Source organism: Otolemur garnettii, unplaced genomic scaffold, assembly GCF_000181295.1.
Source record: "Otolemur garnettii isolate 467f Iridium unplaced genomic scaffold, OtoGar3 scaffold00094, whole genome shotgun sequence".
Lineage (NCBI taxonomy): Eukaryota > Metazoa > Chordata > Mammalia > Primates > Galagidae > Otolemur > Otolemur garnettii.
The window spans coordinates 5755682-5756737 of NW_003852489.1; the positions used below are offsets into that span (position 1 = coordinate 5755682).

A 1056-nucleotide genomic window follows, 5' to 3' on the forward strand; every position below is an offset into this window, starting at 1 on the left:
TTCTTTGTTAACTTCTTCTGGCTTTATTGGTAAGTTTTCACTTGTTATTTTTGGTATAGAACACTATTACTGTCATCAGCTTATGTATAGTTTCCAAAAAGCCATAATGCTTCCCATAGGCAACTTTCAGAATAACACAGTATGCTTTCTGATCTTATTACCTTATGAGATTCATAAGATGTCTTTGGCATTTAGAAGTATCTTCTTCACTGAGTGAGAACTGAGATAAGAAAAAATACGATATAATTATTGACTTGGCATAATTATCTTTCAGGAAGCTGAAGAAATGCACATCAAAGCAATTCAGATTAAAGAGCAACTTCTTGGTCAAGAAGATTATGAAGTAGCCCTTTCAGTGGGACATCTGGCTTCTTTATATAATTATGACATGAACCAATATGAAAATGCTGAGAAACTTTATTTGCGGTCTATAGCAATTGGTATGTTACCTTTCAGTTTTCTTTAGTTGCTTGCTTAGAGATCAACATGTCTTACATGTTGTGTAAAGGAAATGTTATTACGAGGATTTAAATAGGTTTAACACTGCTAAGGACATTCAGGAACCACCTCAAAATTATCTGGAACAGCTTGGTTTTTTGATGTTGAACATAGTAGTAATAGTAGTAAGCGGTATGACAGTAGTGTCGAGTGAAGGCAGAAGTAATTATTTCAGGATGGACGCGATGGCTCACGCCTGTAATCTCAGCACTCTGGGAGGCCGAGGTAGGTAGATTGTCTGAGCTCAGGAGTTCGAGACCAACCTGAGCAACAGTGAGACCCCATCTCTAAAAAGAAAATACCCAGGCCTTATGGCAGACACTTGTCAGGAGGCTGAGGCAGGAGTATCACTTGAGCCCAAGAGTTTGAGGTTGCTGTGAACAATGGACACCACAGCACTCTACTGAGCATCACAAAATGGGACTCTGTCACCAAAAAAAAAGTAGTTATTTTAAATTATTTGTGCAATTACTATCCCCACATCCTTCCCTTCCTTTCTCCTATAAGACTTTAATATCACAGATCAAAACAGGTACTTATTACTTGTTTTTGAACTTG

General features: G+C 37.6%; 1 protein-coding gene across 1 annotated transcript in view; it reads left to right on the forward strand.

Annotated features, from left to right (window-relative positions):
* The window catches only part of APPBP2 (amyloid beta precursor protein binding protein 2), an 80752-nt gene that overhangs the window by 73935 nt on the left and 5761 nt on the right, over positions 1-1056 (forward strand). Inside the window, exon 12 of the mRNA XM_003795602.2 lies at positions 275-440. Within this exon, the coding sequence (XP_003795650.1) occupies positions 275-440 (166 nt within the window). The remainder of the gene's footprint in view (positions 1-274; positions 441-1056) is intronic.